This window comes from Delphinus delphis, chromosome 13, assembly GCF_949987515.2.
Source record: "Delphinus delphis chromosome 13, mDelDel1.2, whole genome shotgun sequence".
Classification (NCBI taxonomy): Eukaryota; Metazoa; Chordata; class Mammalia; order Artiodactyla; family Delphinidae; genus Delphinus; species Delphinus delphis.
The window spans coordinates 28,940,671-28,968,544 of record NC_082695.1 but is presented as its reverse complement, the minus strand read 5'-3'; the positions used below and the strand labels follow the sequence as shown (position 1 = coordinate 28,968,544).

Sequence of the window (27,874 nt, the reverse complement as noted above, 5' to 3'; positions counted from 1 at the left end):
GGGGGGCCCACAAACGCACCACCAGGAGAAGGACGAGCAAGTGGGAATCCCAACGGCCCCACTTACACACGAGGAACACGGGGTTGGGCCGCACGATGAAGTCTGGGAAATACAGCCACTTGACGATGTTGTCATTGAAGCTGGCGCCCTTGAACCTCCAGGGGTAATCTGCAGGGTGGAGGCGGGAGGAGCCGGGTCAGGGCACCCCTCCGTGCCCTTGTCCCCACTGTCCCTGAGCAGGCTCCCGGTGGGGGGCATTCACCTCGGCACGGGGCGGGAGGGATGCCGATGCAGATGAAGTACTGGAAGGTGATGATGCAGGCCAGGAAGCAACAGTACTTGGGCCAGATCTCCGCGATGGCTTTCCTTCGGCGCCGGTACAAGACGGCAATCAGCCAGCAGGCATGAATCATGGCGTAGAAATCCATCCGCTGTCCGATCACATTAACTGACATGAGGAAACAGGTCTGTGTAAGGATGAAAAGAAGCAGAGAGTCGGCTTCACGGGGAAGGGGAGTGGTGTCGGCGGCCCACCCCAAGCGGGCGGTGGAGACCTGCATTCCTGGGGCCGGGTCCCTGCAGGTGTTCACCTGCGCTGCCTCTTTGGGGTGTTTGCATCACGAAGACAGAAAAACTGACCAGGTCACCCTCAATAAGAACCACTTCAAATGGTGGAGGGAATTACCGTTATGATCTCTCCATGAAACGTCACTGTTCCAAGTACATTCTATCGAGGGCAGGCCTGCCACACCATTCAGGTCAAAACAGTGCATTTTGGCTAAGGTTACACATCCGGAAGGCACAAAACAGACATCCACACATCTGTAAGACCAGAGATCCCGAGAGGCCATGTCCACTGCCACAGAGCAGGGGACTGGCACCAGGTCCTGGAGACTTTCAACCAGGCCAGGCTAACCCTTCAGTTAGGCTCCTCCCGGATCCTGAGGGGACAGAGACGTGCCACAAAGCCCCAGTGGACACCTGGCCAAAAGCAGCCACTGGAATTTTCACAGGAAAGAAAGAAAACAGGTCAGCAAGGAAACTCACCTCCAGACCAAACTTGTAGAAGAAGTAATTGATGAAATACTTGGCACAATTGACAAGTCCATCATCCAGGTGGAGTCTCGTAATGTCGTGAAAGATGGTTTTAGACACGGGGGCTGTGAGGTTGTTCCGACCGCGATAATACTCCTGATGGCGGTAGATGGTGACCTCAAAGGCCAGAATGGCCAGCATCAGGAGGTTGTTCTGGAAAGCAAGTAAACTGCACGTGATGCCACGCGGTCATTTAAACAATCCCCACGAGATACCATCTCGTTCCATTCTGGGTGTCTAAAAGAACAGTGCATGATCAAATCCCACCTCTATAAAATACAGTCTTGAATTCAATGCTCATTTTCCCTGTTTTATGGGAACAAAGGTGGAGTTATCTCCAATATGCAAATCAGGCTAATTTCCATGATAAAAGGATCTGGAACCTCTACACCAAAGACAGGTGATGGTCATGCCTGTTCCTGAAAAAGTACCCACTGAACCTGGAAGCCTTGTCCAGTTACTTTGGGAGGGTCGTCCAACCTTCTTTGCGACTGAAAGTGAGAAACCCTTGTACAGTGTCCTACAAGGACCCCAGGAAACAGACTGAACTGCCGAGTGGGACTGGCATTAGAGGGGGGATTTTTGAACACCTCTGAAAGCTGGCTAGAGAGAGCAGTAGGTGGAAAAATACGCTGATTATACCACAAAATAATAATAGTGATGATAACAATTATTAATAAAATGATAGCACTTATGTGCCAGACACTATTCTAATCCCCCTTTTCAAATATAAGTTTGTTTTATCTTCACAACAGCTCTCAATGGTAGATATCATTCATACATTACAAATGATACCTGCCATATGAGAAAAAAACTAGAAAGCTACACCAAGCAAAGTGAGATGCTGAGCGCACTTTCAGATTCTGGGAGTTGAGTACAAAGGTTTTAAGTGCATTGTCAGCAAAATCCATCAAAGTAGAATGCTCAGATTATCCATCAGAATAAAATGTGAATAATCTGAACTATACTGCTTTCCTTATGTTTGTTACAACTACTTGCAATCAAAATTCCCTTTTCAGAGATATGCTCTTTTTATCTGGCTACCTCTAAACATAACATACGCCCTTGGTTAAATTTGTAGAATTTAGATAGCAAACATTTCTTGTAACGTGACACCTACTTCTCAGAAACGATCACTGCTGACCATTTGGTATAATTTACTCAGTATTTTTTCTTTGTGTCTAAAAGACTTCATCCTATGTATGGTGTTTTGAAGTTTGCTTTTCTTTTCAACGTTACAGTACATTTTGGACATCTTTCAGTGTCTGATAGTGTCAATCTACCTCTGTCTTTGAGTGGTTTTATAATGTTCCAGTGAATATACTTGTCATACGTTATTCAATGGATCTCAGACTACTCGATCGATTTCTTTTCAGCATAATGCAATACTGATTTTAATGTTCAGTTGTCTGTTTCGAAGGTGACTGCAAACGCCATGTAAGAGGATGAGGCCCCTATCAAAGCTGAAGTTAGCATCTCCTGGGAAAGGGCTCCAGACATTAACTTGGCAGACACACAAACTTAGGGTGACAAAGGCTTTACCCTCAGGTAGACAAGCAAAGGAGAGGACTTCCTCAGGCCGACCCACTCTGCTGGGTCAATGGGGGCGCTGTAGAGCAGAGACTTGTTCAGCTGCTGCAGGGGTATATTCGTTTGGTTTTCATTTGGCTGAAAAGAAGAGAAAGGGGAGTAAGAAATGGCCCCATGGATTAGGAGAGTTCAGAGTAGTCTCCCTCAGCTACAGTTGGGGGGAGAGAAGACCCACTTCACAGGGGAAATCTCAGCATCAGAAGAGATGGGGGGCCAGAATGCCTCCAACCTGCTGAGCTGCTGAAGGCCAGACAGGATGTTCTGGGGATGTGTGTCCCCCAGTATCTGCCTCCGTTCCCTGAAGGCCAGGCAAAGAGATGCCTCCCCTGCCCCCCTGCCCCACCAACCCCGTGTCTGAGGCTCACCAAGGAACAGTTGACAGAAAAGTTTTCAGGCTTAATGGTCTGCAGCTGGTACAACATTTTGCAGACAATGATCACACATGTCCAGACAGTGCAGACGCTTGAAGCCAGGCGGCGGAGCTTGGCGTACGGCAGAGCAAAAGCCCAAGAAATCAAAAATACATAGTTGAACAGAGACACCTGAAAACAGAAAATCAGAAATGGGGACAAAAATACACAACACGGCACAACGTCTACAAAACCTGGCAACCTGATTGATCCTGTTCTGCTGAGTTCAGCAAAGGCTGATTGAGTTCCTTGCATGGGCAAGGCATGGCCCCGAGTGTTAAGACACATGTCTTGTAGGCAGACAGGTGTATAACCAGGTGATGTCAAATAACGTAGCAGCGGCAAACTACACGGGTGAACAGGCTCCTGTGAGAACATCCACAGGGGGTCCTTGGCCCAATCTGGAGCTTCAGGAACATCTCCTGGCAGAGATGACTCCTGAGCTGTGCGTTGAAGGATGCAGGAAGTCAGCCAGGCCAGGAAAGGTGAGAAGTGCATTTCAGGTAAAGGATATACAAGCAAAGGCAGCAAAGCATGAAGTAGCATGATAGGAGCAGGTGACCCCAAACAGCTGGAGATTTTGGACTCAACAGCGGTGAACAGCAGCAGAAAGGGAGGCTGGACATGCATCTGGGAGCCACATTTTGATGGACCCTTTAGAACCATGTACATGAACCCCTCCTGCAGAAAGCAGAGAGTGCTGAAGGGCTTTCCACTGGGAAACCCTAGGGAAATATTGCATTTTATTTAGATAGTGTAGCTGAGGAATGCAGGTGCATCAGTGGGGTTGGGCCAGAGGTCAGGGGACCAGCTCACACCCACTGCAGTTGTCCAGGAGAACAATGACAAGGGCCCAAACTGGGGTAGTGGGGCAGAGAGGGGGAGGAGTCGGGGGTCTGAGGCGGGAAGTAAAATTAGCAGGATTTGAAGACTGATTAGCTTTGAGTGGTTTGGGGGGCGAGGGAGGAAGTGTGGGAGACGCCTCCCAGCTTCAGGCTCGGGAGCCAGAGCCCTGAGAGGATGGCAGTCCCCAACCGAGACAGGATCTGGGGTGGGGGCAGGCGTAAAGCAGGAAGGCAATGACTTCAACTTGCTTTGAGACCATGAGTGTGTTTTTCCATCAGGTAAGATGCCCACTCATTTCTAACCTTTCTTCAGAGCTTGCAGTTCATTGAACAGTACAGAAGCCCTGCCATCTTATTCAGTCATGGAAAATCCTCACTTATTCTGAATATCATTAAAATAATATCCGACTATTGTTAAACTGATATCATAGAAACATTAGTATGATCGGGTAGAAATAACCACAAGAATGCAATTGATAAAACTGAACAGGTACCAAGTGCCAAGCACTCAGAGAGGTATGGTTACCTGTTGGGCTTACAAAGCTATAAAACAAGAAGTGTGGAGACACCAAGACAATATTAATTCTGCAGTTTGTTACCTACGACTCTTCTACTTAACTACTTGTCACTGTCCAAGGCATGGAACCTCTCTGAGAGTTAAGTGTTGAAATAGTACAGCAGTAGGAGCTGCTTACAGAATTGAGGATGAAAGAAATATTGTCCAAGGAAGTGCCTGTAAACTACAGTCACAAACATAACAAATAACAAAAGTTACATTTTAGCAAGATATTCTGACCGGCCGGCCGACGGGGGCCGACTCCTCCCCCGTCATCAGCAAGTGTCCTGCTAATTGGGGTGCTAAAAAGCAAATCCTATTCAAGCTCCCATAAAATTAAGTCTATTTGTTATTTCTTTTATTATGTATTTAAGGCATTGAGTGCAAAAACAGTACGATGAATTGACATAGGACTTTTAATCTTTTGAGTGATAGAAAAAGATGATACCTTTTATTAAGTTAATTAACGAATTAGGTTCACGGTCATACATCTCGTGCAGCTCCCTGCCCTCAAGAAACACCCAGGTAGTGCAAGTGAGAACTGCAACAAACAGCCGTGACACCGTGATGGCGGGGGTGGGCTGAGCCGAGTTGTGGGTGTTGACGCCACTGCTGAACATCTAATCCAGGGTTAGAGAAGATGGCCCAGAGGGCGTTAGATCTGAACTGAGGCCGGGGGTACAAACAGGAGCTGGCCAGGCAGAAGAATTACAGGTGTCAGGCCACACAGGTGAGGGGAGCGTGGGGTGACCATCCTCAGAGCCGCAGGTGGTCCATCTTGAGAGCAGTGGGCTCTGAGTCCATTCAGAGGACTCGGCAGCCCACCCGGCAGTTCAAGTGTCTAGGGCAGGAAATGGTGATGTGGTACAGGGCCAGATCAAGTGACTGTGAGGATGAGAGAGAGCTTTGAAAATTTTCGAGAAGTGGATGAACACGATCCTAGTTACAGACTAGAAAGAAGACCCTGGCCACACAATGGAATACGTATTGGCAGGAGAAAGGATTAGAGCAATTTGGGGAATTGGTCAGAGGATAGTTGCCTTTCATATCCACGGGCTCCCCATCCTGGGGTACAGAGGGCCAGCTGTAATCTCAAAGGGGGCTGAGGGAGAGGTGGTGGGCTCAGCTGTAGAGATATTTCGTGGAAGGGGCTTTGGGACACTCAAGAATGAGGTCCCGTCCAGTTGTCCCTTGGAGATACGGGTCTGGAGTTTAAAGAGAGGACGGGTTTGAAGGTACAGATGTCCGCTCATTGTATGGAGATGACACGTGGAGCACAGGAGCTCCTGACACAGCTGCCGGAAGTCTGGAGTCAGTAGAGGGGGCTGCAGATGGAGCCTGCAGGCCCCTGAGAGAAGCTGGTGGGGAGAGGGGAAGGGGACCATGAGTGAGACAGAGGAAAGGCCAGGAAGTGTTCGGATTTGGAAAACAACGGTGGGGAGAGCTTCAAGGATAAGGAAATGGTCACCAGGATCCAATGACCTGGAGAATCAAGTTAAATAAGGACTGAAAAGCTCTGTCACGTGGGCGGTTTTGTTTCTTATCTTTTTTTAAAAAATTTTAATTTTATTTTTTTGTGGTACGAAGGCCTCTCACTGTTGTGGCCTCTCCCGTTGTGGAGCACAGGCTCCGGACGTGCAGGCTCAGTGGCCATAGCTCACGGGCCCAGCCGCTCCGCGGTATGTTGGATCTTCCCGGACCGGGGCACGAACCCGTGTCCCCTGCATCGGCAGGCAGACTCTCAACCACTGCGCCACCAGGGAAGCCCTCTTATCATTTTTACAAACAGGAAAACAGGGACTCAGAGAAGTGTGGTGCTTCATTCAATGCAATCATGGCTGACAAAGGTCTCCTCATGTCCCCGATGATAAAAATCTCATGGAACATACATTTTAAAAAAATGACAGATATCTAGGCCCCTACCAATATCCAACGAGTCAGAATTTCTAGGGAAATAGCTGGTCATCCATGTATACAACAAGCAGTCAGACAACCCTTATTACGCTTGCCCATCCCCGGTCCCCCTCCCTCAGAGCCCCCTCTGCTTCAATGTCACCTCCATGGGGCCACCTCGGCATGACATCCCCCTCCTGAGCACCCAGAGGCTCCTCCCCCATCAGCAGTGACAGTGACTTTGGTTTTATTTACCAGCCGCTACCGTCAGACTGCAAGCTGAGGGAGGAAACGTGTCTGCCATGCTTTTGTGTCAGCACCTAGCACCATATAACCATTCAATTTATTGTAATTTACTGTAAGTCCATAATAAAGGCTAAATGCATGCTTAGCGAGAGTGAAAAGAATAATAATAATGAAGCATCAACTGATATCTGGGGAAAATCTCAAACTTGCACAGTTATTGTATTTACTTCCTTCAGTCAGTAAACATTTATGGAGCTTCTGCACTGGCCAGGCCCTGTGGGACACGCTAAAGATACTGGAAGAAATGAGGACTGGCCCCTCCTCCAAGAATAACGTGATCTCACAGAGCTCACCAGGAACCTTTTGAAATTAGCACAGCTTCGTATAAAACAAGGAGAAGACAATGGTATATGTATTTTAAAAATCTAGGTCTTTCCAAAATGGTGTCGCTCTGAGTAAGAGATGCAGAAGGGTTTCTGTAATGAATTCTTTCCCATGGTCTCCCTCCTCAGACGTCCATGAAGATAACCTGGGGAAAGTTTAATATTTGTGGGGGAAATGGCCCCGTAAGCTTGTGAAAACCAGCACCCTTGCTGGGGGCCTTGGATAACGATGGTTTGAATGCAAAGCACGTGTGTGGCCACATATCTTGAAGATTTAACTGGGGATGTGGACTTTGTTCTCATCTTGCCATTTACTGATGGGCTTTTTTTGAGAAAGGATTTTTTTGTATTAATCAAAATTAATAAGCTACGGACAGCAACTATACGCAGCAAATGTCATTGCTGATGGACTGCTCCTGTGGGGATGAGTGGAGCCTTCAAAGCAGAAGAGGCCCCTACGGGCAGAGGTGAGCACCTCAGAACACACAAGCCCGCGGAGGCCGTTCTCAGGTGAGCGGTGCCCCTAGATGGTGCAAACTTCAGCCACATCCACGCTGGGTTGGCACATGGCTCCTTATGAGAACGACATGCAAGAGGCAGCGTCTATCTCTCCTCCCACCTGCAGTCAGTGCAGAGAGATGTTAAATCCAAGTGTCACGAGGCACCAAGTTGGAGCAGGTCAGTGTGACATTGCAAAACGAGGTTCTGGCCAAAAGTGTACAAATTTCCAAACAGTCGATGGGAAACCATGTAGAGATCTGCCAATGGGGTCCAGGAGGACACAAATGGGTCAAAACGGTGAAGACGACAGGAGGGAGTGTGAAGGGGATTCTCTGTAGGGCAGTGCTTCTGTCTGTCCCTCGACCCTGAGATGGTGAGGGTAGAAGGAGATGCCAATTCTCTACAAAAGTCCTGAGGGAGGTGCTCCAAGCAGGACCCCTCAGCAGTCTCAGTGTGTGCACCTTGGAGTTGGTGACAGGGTTGGGGCACAGATGTCCAATGTCACCCGGAAAATCCAGCAGCAAGGAGAGGGAAGATGCTTTGGTGACAGTGCAGGGTCATTGCTTCATTGGAACCCATGTCCAGAGGCAGAGCGGGGACCTCGTGCCTACTGCTCCAGGGCTGTTGTGGACATGCACGTGGGGCTGTTCTAACACAGCTCAGGGGAGCGCCCACAAGGCTGTGGGTCCAGGAGGAGTGGGTGCTGGAAACCACGGGCTGGGTGACGGCCCCAGAGCTGCAGCTGGAGCCATCGCAGAAGAGCCTCCGGGAGGAAAAGGGTAGATTTGATCATCCTCAGCCCAGTGTGAGGCCATCCTAGGACAGTACAAGTCAAATCAGAATATCCCACATCCCCGCCACCCCTGCCCAAGTCCATAACACCAGTCAGTTCATTGGAGCAGGGAGGCGGTGAGGGAGGTGAGTGTGAGAAAGAACGAAGCGGCTGGAAGAGGACATGTTTCCACTGGGTGAGAGACCAGAGTTTGCTTCTTCTCCGTGGCTAGACAACTCTGATTAACGAACTGAGATCTTGCTTGCTATTCAAGGTAGCCACAGGGCTTTCCATTACCTGAGGATGATCAGAATGTGTCGTGCATTCGGGGCACGGAGAAAAGTTCAGTTGTTCTTATAATGATGCCTTGTGTTCTGATGGCTCAGTGCTCCCATGACATTAGTAAGAATCAGCTGTGAACACGGTGATGGTGCCCAGGGACCAAGTCAGTGCAGAGAGGGGAGGCCTCAGAGTCACTGACCCCCAGGACCACGTGGTGACTCACCCTTCAGGTGGAGTGACCTCCCCAGACACACTTGGGGGTCAAACCATTCTACAGCACCAGGATTCCAGCAGTGCCAGCAGTGGGAGGAGAAGAATGTCTCCGATTCATGAGTCTCTTAATGTGTTTTATAGTTATAGGTGAGAGAGATGGGATCAGGAATGAAAATTTTGGAAGTCTGTGCAATATGTGAAATGTAGGGGAGGAACTGGTCGCATGCCACCAGAGGCCGTTTTTCTAACGGTGCAAGAGGGTGAAGAGACCGTAATCCTTTATTTACGTGACAGCCTATTAATAACGCATTCTCAAGACTCAGTAGGATGATTTGAAATTATATGTATATATGTCTGCTTTTCATTTAGGATTTATGAGAAAGTGGTGTCATTTAACCCTCTCTTTCTTTCTCCTTCTGGACTCGCCAGGATGGATTCAGAGAGTGGGTCTCCCATGCCTTACTCACACTAATTTCTCTTTCATTAAAAGCCCACTCCCATCATTCAATTGTCTTACGATGCCCCCGCACCCACTCTGCCACACATCAGAAATCATCTGCACACCAGACTTGGTTAATTCAGAAACGGACTTTGTTCATTTTTAGCCACAGGCTTCCCCTGATCCTTTTTCATTGTCCTTTAATATTCCGACCCTCAAATTCTGTCTGAATTGGTCAATTCACCTGTAAAGTTAAAATGCTTTAACTTTTTTATTCTCAATTAATATATATATATATTAGGCTACATTTTAGTTCTAATCAATGTATAGACTTGGTTACTTAACGACGGAGCATGTGTCATTTTCTGCCACAAATCTCACGGGGACAGTGGTTCCTGTTTTGTCCCCACCTGGCCCTGATTACCCACCCACTTCAGATGGTTTGTATGAAAAGGGAGAAAGTCCCAGTTTAGACTGGAGAGCTCACAGTAAGGTTTACCCCTTAGTTACCTACTCGTGAAACATTTGGGGTTCATAGTACTGTAGTTGTAATATTATATTATTACTTAACTTTTTAAAAATTATAGGCAGTCTTTCCTACCTAATGTTTAGAGGGCAAAGACCCTTTGAGCTGTCACTAACTCAAAAAGAGTCCAGGGAAATTAGAAATACGTGAAAATTATCTGTTGAAGAAATTGAAAGAAAACTAACTTCTCACAGTAAACACCAAACCATTGTTGGCTGAATGATGACTCCTCTTTTCAGGTAAGAAAACAGAAGTGCTATTACAATGTTGAAAGACTTTGTGCTTCATCTCAGAAACTCCAATCGTGAACAGGCTGAGCTCTAAGAAAGATTCTATCACATTTTGGAACCTGCGTTTCCTTGGTAGCATGTACCGGAATGTTACTGTTTTCCCCAAAGAGAATTTATGGAGGTGGATTCCCACGCGCGTAGTGCAGAAAAGCATCCTGTCTCATACCCTTCACTGAAGACTAGATGAAAATCAGGAACCTCTGTGATAGGACCACACTGTTGAGGGACTAAGCCGGGGGCTCTTTCTGCCCTGAGATCGCTCCCTCTTCTCAGAATAGCTGTGCTGTGGTTTTCTGTGTGTCAAGTGTATGTGCCTGTCTCACACCTTGGTGTCCTGACGTCGTGGGAAATCACCCTTAAAAAATCAGGGACAGTTGACCAAGGAAAGTGGCGATGGGACCTGGTTCGGTTTGGCCTGAGGATAAACAGGCGTCACTTGCCTCTTTCACGGACACCCAGATGATGTAGGAGGAGACGATCTTGATGATGTGAAGCTCCAGGATCCACCACAGGAACGTCTGCAGCTGGTGGAAACACTCCAGGAACTTCAGGAACAGCACCGTGAGGCGGTCTATCACCAGGTGCCACTTGTTCCTCAGATCTGCAGGGCAGGGAATGTGCCCGAGGGCACGAAAAGGGCTTGTGTGTGCGATTACGGTTGAAAGCCTACCTTGTATCATTCCCATGGGAACTGCAAGATCACAGGAGTGGATGAATTCTATCTAAGACACCCCGACCTGGAGGAAGGTGGCCCAAGAATCCCACGTCCGGTGATGACTTCGACGTCACACGCCGAGAATGAATGAAGGACAGGCTGCTTTCGCCCACCTTTTCATTAAATTTGTGCAAAAAAGAATTTTGACCTTGTTTACTCTTAGGGCTGAGCTATGATTCCTTGATTTCCCCCGAATATTAAGTAGCTGAGCTCCCTCTTCATGACATTTTTTTTTGCCAAAACAGTGGTTCCTTAAGCGCCAGTCTCCTTGCCGGGGCTTAACTAGGGGGTGGGCAAAGCCCACCAGCCGCCCTGGACGAGCCCACACCTGTCACAGTGGAGGATGGACCTGAGAGGCTGAACGACTGAGTCACCGTTCACCAAGTGCGGCGCTCAGACTCATTCCAGTCATAATTTTTAATCAAATTCGTCATTTTCTACTTTCCACCTTGTGCTAGGGAATAACATTTTGCAGACTAGGGTCATGCTTCTGCCTAGAAGGTGGTCTGTCCCGGTTAATCTGAACAAAAGTCCTCACAGGACTGTTTCACGCAATCAGCCTGTCCCCGCCTCTGCAGACAGAAGCTCACGGCCCCAGGCAGATAAGACCCAGGGTCTCTGTACGTAGTTTCCTGACCTGGCTGGGGTGTCTGCAAAGGTAATATACTTGGTTTTGAAAGTTTAAGGAAGGTTTTAGTTAGTGTGAAAATGTTTATTTACAGAACGACTCGGGTGACTCACTACAAGATTGAGGTCACACCTGGGCACAGTTTCGAGGCTACAGGGGCAAGTAAAGAGGAAGCTGCAGCCCAGTTTTTGGTGAGACGTTATTGTAAAGCTCAAACCTACCTTTAAGTATAAAACGCAACCTAGTCCTGAGCCCTTGGTCCCCAGAGCTTGGTTTCCTTCACCTGAGGAAGGCACATCCCTCAGATACGGAGGGAGCATTTCTGGGCCTCTCCTAGGGTTTCTGCGACGAGTGGGCGAAGGGGCCACTTTGTGGGGAGCTTGTCTTTGGGAGGGATCTTCCTCCCGGTGCTGCCTTTTATCTTCTACTTTGTAAAGCACAGAGCACCAGGAAAAACAAGGGCAGCATCTCAGCATCACAGCCTCAGAACGTCACCTCCCCCACCAAAGGCTATGATCTCTGGTTCCTCCATGCTTCCTGGGAACTAACAGACTAAACGAAACTGGGCAGGACCCTGCAGGACCCAGACAACCAGCCATCTGCCATCTTCCTCTAAGTCAGAATTACAGGGAAATCTTTGGGGCAATTGGAACACGAAAGCTATGACTACAGCAACCAAAAGACCACACCCTGGTCTCTAGTTCACTGCCTGGGTCGAGCGTATACTCGTTTTATGCACTTGGAGCAAGTCAGTGTTTCATTCCCTCCGTCTGGGAGCCGGCATCTTCTGAGCAGCTCCTGGGGCGGGCGGGCGGCTTACCTGACGTCTCTTCCTCCTCTTCGTCGTCCTCTTCCTCACTGTCCTTGCCGAGCTCGCCCTTCTTGGCCTTTGCAGGGCATCCCCCCGGCTTCTCCTCCCCAGGTCCCGCCAGCTGCTTGGCTTCCGCCACCTCCAAGCTGGCGGTCGGCTTCATCATGGCGAGGTCTGGAAGGCTTCCCTCGGGGTGGGCCAGTCTGTGGGCAGAGAGCAGCCGAATCAGGGGAGGGAAGGGTTCCGGGGGATGCGAGTGAGGGGCCCGTGAAGGAGGATAAACAAAACGGAAGTCACTACACAGCCTGGCATGTGGGCTTGTTAGCATCTGGTCGCTTTTTATTTCTTAAAGCTCTTTCTAACAACGAACTGTAAACTCAGGTTTGGTTAGCTCTTCCAATTCAGGTTCTAGTGATGAGTTGGTCATGAGAGCTAGCGACACCTAAACTTGACATTTTTCCCACAGGAGAAAATGGTCAGAGTTTAGGATGGAGAAGCATGAAATGGCGTTGTGTAGAGCAAGCATTTCATGGCTTCACAGGGGGACTTACTCATTTTGGTAGATTGGTAATTTTTTCTTGATGCTGCTCAAAGTAATTGAAATAGAAAGGAAAAAAAGGAGATGAGAACAGAAGAATTATAAGGAAAGTCAGAGATCACACATCATGCTATACATCATCCACTATTGCATTCCTGTACCCCGGGTGCAGGGGTCCTAACGCCAAGGGCATTCCAGGATGGCGGCAGCAGCGGGCTTTGGGAACCCTGTGCCTGGCAACTGATCTGAGAGTGGACGGGACTGCAGTGGTACAGGACAGAATGCAGAGACTGCTGAGGCAAATCAGATCATGCTTTTTTAGTAACACAGCAAACTATCCCCCAGGAATCAAGTCATTCACATGGTAAGCAGGGATTTTAAAATTCTTAAATAGCGTGTAACATCAGTCAACCTTTGCATAGACCAACCCCATTCTGCCATCATCTGAAGCGTATGCAGCGGGTGCTAATGCTTTTGGGGGTAAGAAGCCTGCATCACGCCCCATCCTTGGGCACCAGGTGAGCTACTAGACCAGCTCTCCTGAGAAGACATGCATGAGGCTGGATGAGGGAGCTGAGCCTCTGAGCTCGTGGGAGCTGCAGCCTCACCGCGCCCAGCAGACTCTCGGGCGGTCCAGCTTATTTTGTGGTGGATAATAACAAGTAAGATCTTTCTCCTCAATTTTTTAAAAAAGTATATCTTTTTATTCATATTCAAATGAATGTTTGAAGGAATATTTGTGGGCAATAGATATTAGGAAAAGGTCTACTGGAATTACACATAGTCCTCTCCATTTGCAGTAATTAATCTATACATTTCAGCCCGGCTGTAACAGGATGGACACTTAATAATGTTATTATATCTGTACCGCTGTGGGCTCTGAGCAAATGATTTCACCTCTCTGGAATTTACTTGTTTTTTGTGTTTTACAAAATGAGGAAGTTTGGCTACATAAAAATCCAAGCTCACATGCAACTTGCTGGTTTTACATTTAAAACGCCTGTGATATTGGATAAGTGTGGTCATGAATCTGCATTGCCCTTAGACTGTTAGAGAGGTTCTCCTTCAAAAGTCATTCTTTTTAACAGGGTGTCAAGTAGGTAAATGACAGAGTGTCAGAAACGAATTGTTCATTTAATGAACAAAGAACGTTCTGAGGATGGTAGAAGAAATTGTGCAGATATACACTTGCTTATTTTCTTAAGGTAGACAATTGACCCTCCACCTTTGGGGAAGTTCCCCATTCTTGAAACTGTAGTTCCACATCTCCTACACCAGCTCCGTGCCTCAACTGTCAGGGTACTTCTTTTCTGTCCCTGCTTCATCAGGACTCTACGTATTAAAGGGTATTAAGGTGAAAGTCAGGTGCTACACAAATGTCAATGTTTCTATGTCCTCTTCACGGTAAGCAAGGGGTTGCATTTTACAAGTGAGAAGCCACTTTCACAATGACAGAAATTTGTGGATTTTACTGTGGAAGTATGACCACTTATATAATCTACCTCGGCACTGCCACGACTTGATACTGAAAACAACTTTCCAGTAATGAGTGCTATTTATGGAGGGAAACTCCCAGAGATGAGGCTGTTTCTGCAGTTGCCACTATGGCTCCGTAACAAAAAGTCCTCCAGCCACGAGACCCCCAAAGTGCTGTCCAGATTGAGGGGAGATTGTTGAACGAAGGAATCACAGAAGAACCTCAGACTAAACCTTTTGGAAGTAAGTCCGGAAGATCTACTTCTGGAAACTTGTCAGTTACAGGAGACCTGGGACTTGATGGAGCTGGGGGTGTCGGGGAGAGGGGAGAGAGCTCCTGTGTCTAATGCTGCTACCTCCCCTCTGACATCATCCTCGTGAGGGAACAGTGACACTGATGCCCTCTGGAGCAGCCTGACCTCCGAGCTTGTAACACAGGGCCAACAAAAAAAAAAAAAAAGAAAGAAAAGACAAAAGGGGAAGCGTGTATCAGGCTATAATTTACCAACCTAGGCGTTTGCCATCTGAAATTTCACCGAGAAAATTTGCGTGCATAAAATGAGTACAGATGAAAGCATTTTCAATGCATGGTTGGAGTTTCTATTTTAAAAAGACACTTGTGTGAATCCTTTCGACTTTCATTTTTTTCTCATTTTTCTCAGAGCATTTTTTTTGAGGCAATCCAGAACAATAAGCATGCTCTTTGGAATCAGAACGACTTAGATTCAAGCCTCAACTAGACATCTTACTAGCGAGAGGACTTGGCAAAGTTCCTTACCATGTCTTTTATTTTATTTTTTAAAACTTTTTTATTAAAATATAGTTGATTTACAATGTTGCGTTAGATTCAGGTGTACAACAAAGTGATTCAGTTATACATGTGTATGTATATATATATATATATATATATATATATATATATATATATGTATATATACACATTGGGTTGGCCAAACAGTTCATTGGGGTTTTTCCAATGTTACTGAAAAACCCGAACAAACTGTTTGGCCAACCCAGTATATATTTGCCGTGTCTTTTAAATCTCAGTTTGCTGATCTGTGAAATGGAATAACAGTGCCCACTTCCTGGAATGTTGTGAAAATGGAGGTGATTTCCGTTAAGTGCTTAACACGGTGCTCAGTACACAGGAACATTTTTAGAGTAAAGAACCATCTGCTAACGACAGATTTGCATATACTTTTTGATAATCCGCATCATCAGTTCATGCTAAGGAAGAGGCAGAATCAGGACACACCTTCGTGTGGGACCACATAGCACAGGTTGCTGGGGTGGGCGCTCAATTTGGACTCTAATTCTGTCATCAGCATATTCCTTAATGGCTTGTGTGTTAAAATGGCCATTCAGAGAACAGTGCAAACGTTTCTCCCTCGAGAATCCGTCTCTGATAGTCTCAATGCCCAGGGCCTCTTATGGCCACCATCACCTCCCTCTGCCATGTGGCCAGATCGGGTGGGTTGCTGCAGGGCTGGGGTCCGACTGCCCAGGGCAGGGTCGAGGCAGAACTGGCTGCCCCTTTGCTGTCACGGACGGCTGTATCGATTCCCCAGGAAAGCCTGTGTACCTTAACTTAGATACGTACCTCCCCCTAACTAATTTTAAAAAGGGATCCTGATTTTTCAAAGACTAAATTAAAAACCACCCTCTAGTGAAAAAAACATTCCCTGAAACTTCCAGCAAAGGAACTTAGGATGCTTGTAATTCTCTGCTGATCCTCACGTGTGGATTTTCCCATCACTGATGGATGATTTCCACTTTGGGATCCAAACCGACCAGCTGATGAACCAGATTCTCCCGGACCCCGCCCCAGCTTCCTTAAATCCCACCGTTTTGCCTGTCTTTCCCCTCAGGGAGCCCATTTCCTTCTCTTCTGCATTTTCTTGACCTCGCCTGTAACTCTGGTCTTGCTTTTATGATGATCCAAGCTCTGAGCTTAATCCTCTATTTCTTAGCCACGACGGTTCTCTCCTCTTGCATTCCAACAGAGCAGGTGACCTTTGTCTGTTTATTCACCCACCCTCTCTCTTTCATGCTTCTGCAGCTCTGTAAGTCAACGTGTGCATTTCTCAATTTGTGTCCACATCATTTTATTCTCTCCTTGAGGACAGAAATCCAGTCTCACTCTGCTCACCTCCCTCTGCTTGGTGCACACTATCATTCCCTGAGTGTTTGCTGAGTGAATTCTATACACTGGAGAGGCATTCTAATTTGAAACCAAAGAAACAAATTATGGAGAGTTGAAGAGGTTTAAGTCTGTACTAGGAGTTGACTTTGAAAAGCCACATATTAAGCTACTTTCCAATAAAGAAAATGGAAATTCTACTACGGTAAAACCCCTTAAGGCCTAAATTCTATTTATTTATAACTACTCCAAGGTAAACTGCACTCAACCCATTCATTAGACTATTAGAAAAAAGGCACTTTCTTGCAAATGTGTACTATTTATAAGTAATATTTAAAGTAGTAGTTTTAAAAGTCTTTAAGATTATATTCTGGAACTCCTAAGCACTTTGAGAAAACTGTATTCAAAGATGAGCAGTTGATTTAATTTAATTCAATTTAATGTCACATCTTAACTCTGTGTGGTAGTCATTCCTCCAAAAATAATCTACTAGGCAAGACTGGGTATAATGGCTCTGGTTTGTGTATATGCGGGAGAAATAATCATTACTCCTGTTAAAATCTTCTAAGTCAGTCTGTTTACAGATTCAGCTGGAACTTCCTGCAATTTTTCACATCATCAAAATTTTACCAGTCACCCACTGCCCTAAACACACCCGCCACCTCACGCCTCGTAAGGTCAAGTCTAAATTGTAATCGACGCAGAAGTCAAATGTAGCTATGTCCCCTCTTTCACTGGAACTCATGTTTACAAACACATTATTCTCCTTATAAAACAGCATTGAGCGTACAGAAATAAATTTTGGGAGATGGAAAGCTTATTTACTTAAATAAAAGGTTCACCCTATCATTGGACACACTTCACGTGCAGCCTTTCAGAGGCACACATTATCCAGAGAGGGACGGGTTTGTTAGGTCACGTGTCCCTTAAGGCAGAGCTCTGGCCTTTCTTAAAATGTTAGCATTCAGACAAAAATGAGAGATTCCACTGGAAAGAAGACTGACCTAATGGTGGAATGCTTCAAGTTTTAAATTATTTTAGATGACTTTGCATCTAGATCATTCTAAGAACTCCTGAGTGGATTCACTGGCCTTGTGACTTGGGGTAATGGGCATAGGCTTTCTCTCAAGAGAAAAGTCGGGGACAACGGGGACCAAAACTTGTAGTCGTCCCTCGGTATCCATGGTGGAGTGGTTCCAGGACCCCCGAAGATACCAAAATCCACGGATGCTCAAGTCCCTTATATAAAATGGTGTAGTATTTTCATATAACCTCTGCACATCCTCCTGTATACTTTAAATCATCTCTGGATGACCTACAATACCTAATACTATGTGAATGCCATGTAAATAGCTTGCTCACAGCAAATTCAAGTTTTGCTTTGGGGAACTTTCTGGAATTTTTTTTCTTTTCACATATTTTTGATCTGTAATGGGTTGAATCCATGCATGCAGAACCCACGGATACGGAAGGCCAAGTGTATCAGCCATCAGAGCCCATCAAACCAATTCCTGACCTCTGGGGTGCCCCAGCCACCTCCTCTTAAAGCAAATGGTCAATACTTTACGAGAAGCACTGAGGGAGAGAGACAGGGATTGTGCTTCCTTATGTTTAGAGGGATAAGACTGATGCAGCTGCTCGAGATTTCTGGTTCGAGTCTCTGTCTTACTTCTCTTCCTGGCAGCTAAAAACCTGAGGTTGACTTTTCTCTCTCAGGCTGTCCACAGAACTGGCCCCAAAGGGAGCAAGCCCAGCCTCCTTCCTCTTCTGCAGAGATCTGCACACGGTGCGCTAAGTTTTTACACCTCCTTCTAGAAGTTCTGCCTCCTAGGGTTTGCTATTTGGTTGTCAGCCTTGGGATTTTACTTAAGATAACGACTAGAAAACCAACAAATCTTTCCCAGGGTTATTTTGTTAAGTAGATTTCTTGCAAAATATATGTTTCTATTACCTAAATTACTGACTTGATTACTAATGACACGAAGTTATGGGAGTGGGCATTTTAATTCACCTACTTGATAAGGTAAGAAGAGTTTTGGCAAAGCAGACCCCAAAGGCTCTTTTCTCTGAACTCTTAGGGCACTTGAGGATAACTCTACACACGGCACATGTCAAAGCTCACTCTTTATTATGTGTGGTCACCTGCATGGCTTATCTCCCCAGCTGGGTGACATGCTTCTAAGGTACTGCCCAGCTTTGCCTTTTTGGCAGAAAGCAAATATATCGTGAAGTTGGGTCATGTAAAATACCGTCCTTCAATACGTTGCTCTTTCAAGTAGACGTGTATTTGAAGAAACTGATGCTTTAATTTTCTCTTAAGCCTAGATTGTTGTGACCATTGTCACTTCATTCAGGAATATCTACTGAGGGTCCAGTAATGGTTAAGCCTCCACGGTAAGTGAGATGGATTTTACAGGGACCCCGGGCCTGCGGGGTGGAGGCCTCGGGCAGGGGAGACAAGACAGCCAGACAGATAGGGGCTGAAGGCCAGTGTCGGGGGACAGTGATGAGAAAGTGCCCCGGAAATTCAGAGCAAGGGCAGTTCCGCTCAGCGGGGAGCCGGCAGTGTTGGGCAGGTCTGTGGAGGAGCTGGTTCTTGAGCTGAACTCTCCATCACGTGTTCAAGAGGGAGGTGGGCTCGCAGGCTAGCCGGGAACCAATGCTACCAAGGGTGACGTCAGTGGGGCTTGCGGCTGAGCCAGGCCAACGCCGAGGGCCAGCTGAAGACCTGCGGCCACCTCCAAGTCCACTCGGCAGCACCGTTCGGTCCAAACGCCGAATGGCTGGGTTTGCAAAAGACATCCAGCGCACCTGCAGGCCACGCCCACTGTCTGATGATGCCATTTTCCACTTACAAGCTAATGAAGCGTTTAACACCCCCAGAGACCATTAACAAAAAGGAAACCGAGAGAGAAAACGTTGAGGTACCCACCTATTTATTATCAGATACACGCGCCCATTGACCTTGGCATGGCTACGCGGGGGCACAAGGAAGCAGGCGGTGGCGGCGGGGGACAGTTGGAGAGAGAAAGAGGAGAGTGTTAGCCAGAGAGGAGGAGCTGATGTCCCGTAAGCTCTGCACCACCACATGTGTCACCCACATGCTTCATGCACTGGAGGAGGGTCCAGACAGCGAGATTCGGCAGCAGAGAAATCAGAGTCGGGAAATCGCCGGACGGTAACAGTCTCTCCTTCCCTCCCACCCAGTCACACACCTTGTCAGGAATCTGTAAGGTTTACATGTCCAGAACGCATTTATCAGATAAAATACCACGGAAAACATTAATTCTTGCTCCTTCCCCAGAATTAAAAGAAGAAAATCCTCCTAAATGTCCATATTCAACATACTGTTTTCTGAGGTGTTCTAAAACTGAAGACAGAAAAAACTCATTCTATTTCTATATGCATCACAGGACTTTCTAAAACAAATTATGGCCAAACTGCAGTGACGGACATTTAAGTAAGGAGTGGCTATTTAGTACCTTATTAAGTATATATTATATAATAATTACATTGTGATTATGTTATAGTATATATTTTATCAGTATATAAGGGAAATGATATTCCTGAGGATGCCTACCTAGAACATATAATAGTTTCACATAAGGTATATCATAAAACACTTTCATAATGCTAACTTTATAAATTGTGGAAGGCTAAACACAACGAATTCTGCTTCAGACACAAGTGACATTTGCCTACAGGGCCTACACAAACCACAAAAACGACAGACAAAACAGGAAAGAGGACAGTTGGCTATTCACAGAAACAACAGGACTGGAATCACTTTAAGGGATAAAATGCATTGATTATTCCCAATTTGGGAGTTTTGTGTTTTTTTTTTTTCCCCAGCATCTACTAAGCGGGTAGGAACAGAGAAGGCAAAGCGGGACAGTCAATCCCAACCCCGAAAATACGTTTTTCTTCATCATTTTGATTTTAATGTAGCCATTTACTAGCGTTCTAGGGACTAAAACTACCGTGAGGTGAAAATTGCTAGTAAGGAAAATACTACAATGGAAAAGAGCTGCAAAAAAGATGGGATACGTATCTTATGTTCCAAGTTGAAACTTGGGGGACTCTTGCATGAAATCCCAAAACACCGAACTTGAGTGAGTCCTTTGAACTCCTCGAGTTTCTAGAAAACTGTTTTTCATAGAACCAAAAATGAAATCCTGCATTCCTAAACCATTCAGGTGGCTGCCATTATATGCTCTCGCCTCGCCCTTTACATTTTCTTGGAAAAGCAACAGTTAAGGGGGGTGCTCAGGCTGAGCTGCGGCCAGAGGAGGGCCAGCTCCAGTCTCAGACTGAACAGACTGCTTGGCCTCCTTCCCTGTCCTGCCAGGCAAGGGGGTTATGGGCTGGCAGGACACCAGAGCAAGCAGGGAGAACACATCTTGACATAGGCTGCTGTCCTTCTCCAGAACCTACATAATTCAATCAGGTTCTACATACTTAACAGGAACTCTGTGCAACAAATTCAGTTTTCCGTAATTCCACTCCTTAGCACAGCACAACATAGACAGTTTGATATTTCATAAACTGTGCGTGATGAGATACTGCTGCACCTTCTTTGGATGGACACGTTGTTTCCCTTGAAAAAGAGCTAAGGGGAATTTTCAACTGTGGCATCTGTGCTCCTTTGAATACAGCACTTTGCTCCCTTATTTACTTAACAAGTGTTTTTCCAGGAACTGAATCACAGGCTATTATGTGAAGCAGAGAGGAAAATCAGTATCAAGGTTCATTAGACGAGTGCTTGTAATTTCCCCGTGATGGAGCAGATCTAGGCATGTGTGATGACCCACCGTGGCTTCAGCACACATGGCCAGGGAGAGCCAGATCCATCTGCTACTTGTAAACAATTTGTGTTTATTGATGGGCAGACCACAGCAGGGAACTGATGAAAGAAAACACTGCCTTCGCTTTCTTTCCTTAAATCTTATTCTGGTTACTCATAGATGGCAGATTCTCTCCTTTTAGCCAAGGTTCTCCCCTTCCAAGACGGAAGGTAGAATTCTGCACTGCGCTCTCACTCACAGCGACTTCTTCTCTGCCCGTTAGTGCGACAGAAAACTCATCCTCCGAATTAGCCAGATTCTGTAAATGTTCTAAAAACACCTCACCAGCCTGGACACAAAAGACACATCACCACCGCTAAGGAATTCCAGTCTACACAGCTACTCTGAACGAATTCACGTGCCTGTCAAGATCACTGCATGAACCTTCATAAACCACTACCAACTGTTTCACAAAGAGCCGTCAAATATTCCGCATTTTTTCTCATTTTTTCCCCACTTACAGGCTGATACTCATGGCAAGTTCAGGGCTGAGATTCTAAGTGAGATGGTTGGGAGGGTCCAGGCTGCCTTCTTGGAGCTTCCTGCACGGGCTCACCTGTAGATGGTGCTGTCTTCCTTGCTGGGAATGGACTTCAGGTCCGTGAGTTCCAGGAAGCGGTCGTGGAAGTAGTGCAGGTGCAGGATGCACACCAGCAAGAAGGACGTGGGGATGAATATGCGCGTGAACAGCTCGGCCACCGTGAACTGTTTTAGGCCAAGGTCCTCCAGCCTGCAAGACAAAACGGCTTTCCCCGGTGGGCTCTCCTACCCGAACGGCTCCTGGAACTTGGCTGTTTCACAGTGATTTCATATTGAGTGTTTTCAAGACAGCATTCTCGATTTCCCCATTTCCTGAAGCAGCTGAGCTGTTCTCCACCCCTCTCTCCCCACCCTGCTCTTCACTGGCCCAACCGTCTACCTCGTGCAAAACGCCCCAATCAGGGCGTTCCCCGGACGCTTTCTTTGCCTTCCGGTCCCCACCATCTGCATTCCTTCGACCCTTGAATCTGTCCTCGTTTTCATTTCTAGCACCTCCTATACTAGGTGGAGCCGCCATCCTCACTCGCAGGACCCCCCACTGCTGGCTGACCGTGCTGCTGTGTCTATTCTTTTTTTTTTTTTTTTTTTTTTTGCGGTACGCGGGCTTCTCACTGTTGTGGCCTTTCCCGTTGCGGAGCACAGGCTCCGGACGCGCAGGCTCAGCGGCCATGGCTCACGGGCCCAGCCGCTCCGCGGCATGTGGGATCCTCCCGGACCGGGGCACGAACCCGTGTCCCCTGCATCGGCAGGTGGACTCTCAACCACTGCGCCACCAGGGAAGCCCCTGTGTCTATTCTTGGCCTCCACACACATCACTTTTTCCTCAGCCAGTCAAGGGTGCTTTAAAGACTTTTAGAAATTTCACCATGAATGAGATGCAAACCATCACTACCTACAAGCCCTGCACCTCCGGGTGCCTAGCTGACCTTTCCCACTTCTCCCCTTGCTCCCCACAGCCCAGCCTTCCTGCCTTTCCACACACACACACACACACACACACACACACACACACACACACACACACCCCAAAGTCTGCCCTGCCTCAGGCCCTTTGCATTTGCTGCTCTCTTTTTCTGGAATGTTCGTCCACCTCCCAGCTCCCAACTCACACAGTTTTCTAAAGACAAGCTCTGTCCTATTCTTCAAGAGTTTAAAATGACACCTCCTCAGGGACTTCCCTGGCTGTCCAGTGGTTAAGATTCGGCGCTTTCACTGCCGAGGGCGTGGGTTCAGTCCCTGCTCGGGGAACTAAGACCCTGCATGCTGCGTGGCGCAGCCAAAAGAAAAAATGACGCCTCCTCAGGGAAGCCTGCCCTGACTATTCCATCTCTAGTTACTGTCCCCCATTCTTCAGTACCTCAACCTGTTTCTGTTTCCTTCACAGACGTGTCGCAGTTGATTTGTTTGTACACTACGTAGGTTTTTGGTTTGTCTCCTCTCCTGGACTATAAACTCCACAGGGCTCAGACTCTGTCTCTCTTGCTTCCTGTTGCATCTTCAGGTACAGAAGAGTGTCTGGCCCAGGGGAGGCACTCAAGAAATATTTGCTGCATTGACTTAAAGATATATTAGTCTAGCTACACGGTGAACCCTCCTTTTAAACTTTCCTCTTGGCCACCTCAGGATACTCAGTTCTATGCCCAGTTCTGGTGGGATTTCTAAACGAACTTCAGAAGTTTACAGGAGCAAATTAGAAAAGCCTAGACTCCTATCTATTTCATGCACAAGAAAGATTTCATCATCACCAGTCTCTGAGCACTTTTCCTGTGGCACCAACTACTCCTTAGATCTTAGCACCTGCTCCATCAGTGAGGAGACGCTGATGTGTTACCTTATGAACCTACTGATGAGGAACTGGGCTCCAGCTAAGAAAGGAGGAAGCATGACAGTGAGGAACCGGGCAGGTGTGCTTCACATGAAACCGACACTAGAAAATGGGCGGAAAATTCACTTTTCAGTTGCTATTTATTGAGTACCTACTATGTGCTAAAAGCTCAGGGCAAGGTCTTGAGAACCCCAAATGACCGAGACCTGAGTCCTCTTCTGGAGGAAACTTTATTTTTTTGAATATTATTTAATTTATTTTTTTATACAGCAGGTTCTTATTAGTTATCCATTTTATACATATTAGTGTATATACGTCCATCCCAATCTCCCAATTCATCCCACCCCCACCCCCACCCCGTCACTTTCCCCCCTTGGTGTCCATACATTTGTTCTCTACATCTGTGTCTCAATTTCTGCCCTGCAAACCGGTTCATCTGTACATTCTTCTAGAACTTATAGCCATCACTGGCTATAAGTTCTGGAGGAACTTATAGCCAGTGATGATGTCATGTTTTACTAAAACCTCCCAGAAAGATGTTTTGAACGACACACATTCACAACCTCATGCTGTTTGTCATTTTCCATCCCACTGTCCACCACAATTACTTACTTTTCTTTTTTCAATCCCGTCATGTTTTGCCACAGGCCCGGGAAGTTTTCAAACTGATATGTGTATATAAAGATGAGCACCAGCATCGTGTAGATAACCACCGACATCCAGAAATATTTCAGGATCCGTCTCCACCACTCATAGTGCACCTGAACAACAGATAAGAAAAGGAAAACGCACAAAAACACCTGCTTTAGTCAAAGAAGACAGGTGATTCCATTTACGAATGTTTGAAAACAAAGGCATGTTCATATTTAGTTTTTGAGGCTCTGTTCCTCGTAGGGTTGGGTGGCTGTGGATTGGAATCCGGTTCCACCAGAAGCTGTGAGCTGTGTCCTTGGGCAAAGCTGCTACCCTGAGCTTGTTTCCTCCTCAAGAGTACTTACTTTCCAGTTGTTCTGAGGATGAAATAATGATGTTTGTATCATCATCATTAATCATGTTTATTTCGGCATGATGTCTGGTCTATATCTGGTCTACGGGAGGCTTTCAGGGAGGTATATTCTGTGCTTGTGGTCATGGCTGGGGAACTTGCCTCCATTTTGAAATTCAGAGTGATGCCGTATGAATACAAATGTGAGACCGCCACAGAGGGGAGGCATCCCTCTCTACCAAAAACCTGTGGGTTTTCATTAGGGAACATCTACCCGGAATTTCAAAGGGTATTTCAAAGTGTGATTGACCTCAGTTGAGACGTTTCCATCTCCACAGGTAATCGACTCTTGTTAATCGAGGTTGCTTTACTTGTTTTCTTGGTTGCCGGCAGGAATGTTTACTGTTACACTTGTGTACATCATCGGGTTCCCACCCGTCATCGGTTACATGGAATTTGTGGAGAGGCTAACTCATTTCAATATAACATTTCATATGTTCTAATTAATGAAATACTAAAGCACTCAATGCATTATACATACATTTGTAAACACACACAGACACACACGCACATGCGCATGATTTTCTGATTCCAAACTCTGAAATACAAATGAATCGAATATTATCCAGTATTTTAGATTATCCAGCCACGGTTTTTACACTACTATTCAAACGTGTAATCTAATGATACAGACTTTTTTTTTTTTTCCGATACGCGGGCCTCTCACTGTTGCGGCCTCTCCCATTGCGGAGCACAGGCTCCAGACGCGCAGGCTCAGCGGCCGTGGCTCACGGGCCCAGTCGCTCCGCGGCATGTGGGATCTTCCTGGACCTGGGCACAAACCTGTGTCCCCTGCATCGGCAGGCGGACTCTCAACCACTGCGCCACCAGGGAAGCCCCAGACTTATTTTTTTAATTAATAATTTTTGAAAAAGTTATGAATTTTTTCTGACTTCATTTTACACATGCATTTGTTTTCCTTCAGTTTTGTCATGTTTATTTTATTTATTGAAGTATAGTTGATTTACAATGTTGTATAGGTTTCAGGTGTACAGCAAAGTGATTTAGCTATATATATATTTTTTCAGATTCTTTTCTTTTATACGTCATTACAAAATACTGGGTATAGTGCCCTGCGCTATACCATAGGTCCTTGTTTATCTATTTTATATATAGCAGTGTGTATCCGTTAATACAAAACTCCTAATTTATCCCTCCCCCCTCCCCTTTGGTAACCATAAGTTTGTTCTCTACGTCTGTGGGTCTGTTTCTGTTTTGTAAATAAGTTCATTTGTGTGGTATTTTAGATTCCACATGTAAGTGATATCATATGGTACTTATCTTTGTCTGTCTGACTCACTTCACTTAGTATGGTAATCTCCAGGTCCATCCGTGTTGCTGCAAATGGCATTATTTCGTTCTTTTTTCATGGCTGAGTAATATTCTATTGTGTATATGTACCACATCTTCTTTATCCATTCCTCTGTTGATGGACATTTCTAAGACCAGGAATAAGACAAGGATGCCCACTCTAACCACTTCTCCACCATTTTAAGAACCTAACATTTAAAATCAGTGCACAAGCTGAAGGGAGCTACTTCTCATTTGAGGATTCCTAGTGTGTAATGTCTGAATCTCATCGACCCCTTTACACAATGTTTTCACGAGGTCACAGTAACTTAGAGTCTTGTCGAAAGAAGCTCACGTACGTTCCTGGACAGATGTGAGGATTGAAAAACAGGGACAGCTGTGTACCCACCTGATACAGGGCCACACAGAACAGGAAGAGCACCATGTAGATGATCTTGTACATCACAATTTTGCCCTCGAAGCTGACGAAGAAGAACATGCCTCCACAGACGTAGATCCAGTACTTGATGAACAAGGCCACCACCAGGTTACCCAGCACCTTCATGATGTCCTGCTCATTGTCGTCGTCCTCCTCCTTCTTCTGCTCCTGCTTCTCCTCCTTTGCCTCCTCTTCTTCCTTCTTCTCCTGGGCCTCCCCATCCACCTGTATGTCCTGTTCGTCATCTTCAAAAGAGAAGACCGTGCTGTTCAATGGAGCTGGTCCCCAGACCAGAACCACATTCTGCCCGGTGTGATGGGAGTGCCGCACAGCGCACGCATTTCATGCATTACCATGTGAATTAAATAATTTTAGATGGTTCTAATAAACAAGGCAGAATTTATGGAACTAATTATAGTCCATTTTCCTAAACTTCTTGAAATATATTTTTAAAGAAATACATTTGGTAATACTTTTATACTCATCTTTTTATAACACCTATTCCACTTGTAATATCCTGCTGTAACTATTGCAGGATCGAGGAAAAATACATAGGCAACAATAACACGAATAAAAACTACTACGACAACTTCAAATTCCAACCGTTAACATGACTCCAGACAATCCTAGCAGTATTTTACTGGATTTGGGTTAATGGTAATAATCTTAACCAAAAGTATGCTTTTAGAGAACTAAGAAAGTAAGAGTTAAAGCCAAATATCATTTAATTTAAATTAGAATTGAAGAATAATTGTAATTTACCGAAGTTTAAAATAGTTTTATGCACTGCAATGCAAAGCTTATATTTGGTCTTACTTTAAAATATGCTAATATATGACTCATTTTTGTGTTACTAAGGCAACCTATTAAATACATCTAAATAATGTATTCAAATGACCAGGAGATCCACAGAGTGAGGGGAATGCAAGTGAGGTGAGAGGTCAGAGCAACTGCTGATCTTAAATGAACTATTCTTTATATAAAGTAACTGGTGAATTTAATCACTCTATTAACAGACACATCCAAAGTCAAAGAGTCAAGATTCAAATCTTATAGACTTTTGTTGCTGAAAAGTAAGTCCATGGTTAGGTCTAAACGAGAAACTATAAGAAAAGGATGAGTTGGTGTGTGTTGGTTTTCTCCTCCTTACCGGGTTAGTCTTAAGGTTACCAGCCCAGCCTCTGTGAACCTTTATGGCATCCTTTTCAGACAAGGCTACACACATCACTAGTGGTCTCCAAGCCGTTCTACTAACATTAAATGATATTTATTGGTACATCCAGGCAGGTAGGGAGTGAGAGGCTCTCATTTTACCCATATAGCAGGTCTAAAACTACAGAGGTGATCGATCATCAAAACATCAGATTCTATTTTTGACTTTGTGGTATATTCATCTTTGAAAAGAAGAGGATTCGAATTTGGAAGATTTGAGTCACTTTCTTGGTACTAACACTCAGTAAATATGACCGTGGAGAACCCAGTGCACTTCCCTGAGCTTCAGTTTCTCTTCCCTGAAGTGGGAGTCACTTTTGTGAGGATCAA

At 45.9% G+C, this 27,874-nt stretch overlaps 1 protein-coding gene across 3 annotated transcripts in view; it reads right to left on the bottom strand.

The window, feature by feature from the left end:
- Positions 1-27,874, bottom strand: part of PIEZO2 (piezo type mechanosensitive ion channel component 2) — a 334,394-nt gene that overhangs the window by 68,250 nt on the left and 238,270 nt on the right. For 2 of the 3 annotated variants that reach the window (XM_060028655.1, XM_060028656.1), the window contains exons 15-26: positions 26,303-26,577; positions 24,171-24,319; positions 21,750-21,923; positions 19,282-19,323; positions 12,747-12,779; positions 12,205-12,398; positions 10,482-10,642; positions 3,051-3,227; positions 2,638-2,763; positions 1,048-1,248; positions 263-467; positions 67-168 (exon numbers count right to left, since the gene is read on the bottom strand). In XM_060028655.1, coding sequence (XP_059884638.1) covers positions 67-168; positions 263-467; positions 1,048-1,248; positions 2,638-2,763; positions 3,051-3,227; positions 10,482-10,642; positions 12,205-12,398; positions 12,747-12,779; positions 19,282-19,323; positions 21,750-21,923; positions 24,171-24,319; positions 26,303-26,577 — 1,839 coding nt within the window. The remainder of the gene's footprint in view (positions 1-66; positions 169-262; positions 468-1,047; positions 1,249-2,637; positions 2,764-3,050; positions 3,228-10,481; positions 10,643-12,204; positions 12,399-12,746; positions 12,780-19,281; positions 19,324-21,749; positions 21,924-24,170; positions 24,320-26,302; positions 26,578-27,874) is intronic. The other variant, XM_060028657.1, reaches the window with a different exon arrangement.